Below are 3,240 nucleotides of genomic sequence, written 5' to 3' on the forward strand. Positions count from 1 at the left end.
CTTAAGTTTTTTGTTTTTAGATACACAGCTCCTGCTCCCAGAAAAAGTACAGAAATATTCATTTATTTGTGCGAGTCAGGCCTTGGGCTGCCTATATCACATCCACCATACGTGAATGCAGGATACTTCCTGCACCGTGCTGTCTTTTTTTTTTTTTTTTTTTTGCAGGTGTCATGCAAATGAAATTGTAAGGAAGGAACAAATACGTCTTGAATTGTGAGAAGTAAAATCAAAACGGGACATTTCTCAATTCTTCTTAGCTAGCTTTAAAGACCAGTGGATAAATGATAAGAAGGTTGCAGATTTGCAAGGGACAAATGCAGGCAAATGAATTATACAAGAGACATAATTACAAAGCACAATACAGTAGATTACTGATTCAATTGTTCTTATCGTGGACATTTAATGAGGGAAGAGATCAAATAGATCGAAAATAGGCTCAAGTTTTCTTATCTTTTCCTTTTGAGGATGACTTGAACCATGGTATCCACACAGATGTAGTCCTTTGGTAGAGCTTATATGCTTCAGCTCTGTAGGCTTGCTTAAGCATCCTATTCTCAACAAGCCCAGTGACATGTGCCAGGCACATGCTATTAGTCAGTGCACCGACAAAAGTCCAAGACTGACCCAAGTTCCAGGCAAATACGACGAGTCCCCACCACCATAACTGCTCCCCGAAATAATTTGGATGTCGTGAATACCTCCAGAGGCCTTCGTCGAGATTGGGAACCATTGGCTCGCCAAGCTCTTTTAGTTTCTGATTTCTGCTCACAAAATCGTGGAGCTGTGTATCCGCATAATAGGCGATTATGATGGCAGACAAGCAGATGAATACGGCAATGAAATCCCAGATATTCCATGGCTTGTCTTCGGAGTGGACCACATACATAGGTAGGCATATACCCATCAGAAAAACCTGCAAAAGTCATGTCACAGAACAAAAATAAACAACACCTTAATGGATGATAAAGGAGCCACGAATATTTCTTTGTTCCACCAGCTGACCACTGCAAATTCAATGTCACATTCCGAAATGTTACATCAACCAGACTTGATTTACACATTTAGTAAAGGCCAAGAAAGTTGGTTTTTCAGCGACAATGTGATATAGCATGGTCTTTTACCAGTTCCATGCTTTTGAGCAAACAATGTTTTATTCATATGGTTGTGCCTAACAGAAATACTAACAAAAGTATGTGGAACTTATAGAACAATCGACCATTTTACATATGAGAATTGCCTTTACTAAATCCTAAATGGGCTGAATAATTTATATCTTCAGAAGAGCAGACACTTTTAGGGAATAACTGCAATGCACTTTGCTTATGAGGCATACTCTTTTACCGCTTGATTGAGCAGCAGAAATTTCCAACATACATGAAGATCACGCAACAAATCTGAAAGTAGTAATTAGGTATGCTATATCTAGATGCAGGAAACGGGCAATATGTCGTAGGCTCTAAAATCAGGCAAATATTACTTTCTCATGTTAGTAATGTGGGGTCGTCCTCTTCCTACAAGAATATTTATGAATGGGACTCTTCTCATTGCACAAATAAAACTACTAAAGAAAGAAGTCAGACATAAAGTGAAGTTGCATAAATAATCATACATCCTCAATTCTGAATGAATAATTCAATGATATATAAATGTTTCATTTTATCAATAAATTGATGGCTCTAAAATCAGGCATATATTCCTAAAGAGTAAGCTATATAAAAGAAACAAAGTAGTGAATTCATTACCTGCTGAGAGAGATAAACAGCAAAGAAAGAGATCCACCACCAGTTTTTGCCAAACTGATGGCTCATATCTGTAAATCTCCAATCTTGCCTGTGTCCCCACTGCCAATTCTCACGCCGGAAGTAGTTATGCGTAAGCCTTATACTCCAAATCCAAGTCAATATTATAACCACATTGGACCTCCAAACATTGTACTGTGCCAATGGATGATTTGCATAGAAATGCACCAGCATTACTGGAATCACTGTCCAGTACAAATCTATCATCTGAAAAAATCAAATTCCAACGGTAAGCCAATTCATCAAATCTATCAAAAATCACAAAACATTAGTACTCCCTCCTTCTCACTTCAAATTCACTATCTGGCCCATTTTTCAGTTAATGTTCGACTTTATTCTACGAAACAACAACAACAACAACGACAACGACAACAACAAAACAACAACGACAACGACAACTACTACTACTACTATGTGAATCCCAAACACGTTGGGGTTGGCTATATGAATCTTCACTTCTTTCTTTAAGCTCACCTCATAATTTAAGAACCAAAAACAAAATAAACAGTAGACTCTTGTTTTTGTTTTTGTTTTTATATAGGGGTAGGGGAAATGGGGGGGGGGGGGGGGGAGAGATATCAAACCCTCACCAACAAGGTAAAAATTCAGGTAGCCTATCAACCGAGCTATTAAGATCCCCAAGTAGACTCTTGTTAAAATAGAAAACAAGCACTATAAAATGATTAGGTTTTAGCTCCAAATTGATAAAAAAACATTGGTAGTAACTTAACAAACAGTTAAAATCAAGATAGCCTAGTAAATTTGAAACACAAAATTATAATCTAAGTAAAGAACAAAACAACGCAATTGACGAATTCATGTAAAAATTACCCAGTGGCTAGAGAGGAGAAAACCAATGAGCCAGAAGAGTACATTGACATTGAGGAAAAACAAGAGATTAGCAAAAAGAAGAGGGTGATTATAGCACCAATTGTAAAGTGGATGTTGATTTTCATGGTAATTGCGAAGGAAAGAGAGGTAGAAGAGTATGGAGGGAAGTGGAGCAACAAATGCAATCAACACATTCTTCAAATTGCTATGAGTAGCCATGATCGGTCAGTGGCAGGTAGTGTAGTTTGATTGACTTGTGGAGGAGGTCTCTATTTATAAGGCTTTTCTATGGGGCTGGAAGTTGCTGCCCATAATTATGAGCTGGGCCCAACTTAACTTATATGTCCTTGTTAATTGAAAAATTAACTTAAATAGTAGTACTTGTTTAACCTAACTATTTTTCCCTTTTTTTTTCAAGAAAAAATATTCACTTTTTTCCGAAATTAGCATTTGTTCGTAAAATTTTCAATTTTCACTTGAAGATGTATTTTGGAAGTTTTCGAAAATTTAAAAAATTCCAAAAAATTATTTTTCAAAATTTTCACTTACAAAAACTTCAAAAACAACCCAAAATCATATTCATGTCCAAACACAACTCTATATTTCA

At 36.5% G+C, this 3,240-nt stretch overlaps 1 protein-coding gene across 1 annotated transcript; it reads right to left on the reverse strand.

The window, feature by feature from the left end:
• Window positions 1–224: 224 nt before the first annotated feature.
• On the reverse strand, window positions 225–2,895 carry LOC109207411 (uncharacterized protein C594.04c). The gene is made up of 3 exons (XM_019370317.1): window positions 2,634–2,895; window positions 1,746–2,009; window positions 225–916 (listed from the first exon to the last, which is right to left on the reverse strand). Exons 1-3 carry the CDS (start codon window positions 2,850–2,852, stop codon window positions 440–442), a joined length of 960 nt encoding a protein of 319 aa, XP_019225862.1. The 5' UTR covers window positions 2,853–2,895; the 3' UTR covers window positions 225–439.
• Between the last annotated feature and the right edge of the window lie 345 nt (window positions 2,896–3,240).

Source organism: Nicotiana attenuata, unplaced genomic scaffold (genome assembly GCF_001879085.1).
Source record: "Nicotiana attenuata strain UT unplaced genomic scaffold, NIATTr2, whole genome shotgun sequence".
NCBI classification, from domain to species: domain Eukaryota; kingdom Viridiplantae; phylum Streptophyta; class Magnoliopsida; order Solanales; family Solanaceae; genus Nicotiana; species Nicotiana attenuata.

What these genes read in the sequence shown, in the direction of transcription:
- LOC109207411 (XM_019370317.1), bottom strand. Translation starts at nt 2,852, where the DNA reads ATGGCTACTCATAGCAATTTGAAGAATGTGTTGATTGCATTTGTTGCT. An exon ending in TTCTCCTCTCTAGCCACTGG is followed by an intron (nt 2,010 to 2,633) that starts GTAATTTTTACA and finishes TGATTTTTTCAG; the next exon opens with ATGATAGATTTGTACTGGAC. An exon ending in CTGTTTATCTCTCTCAGCAG is followed by an intron (nt 917 to 1,745) that starts GTAATGAATTCA and finishes TGACTTTTGCAG; the next exon opens with GTTTTTCTGATGGGTATATG.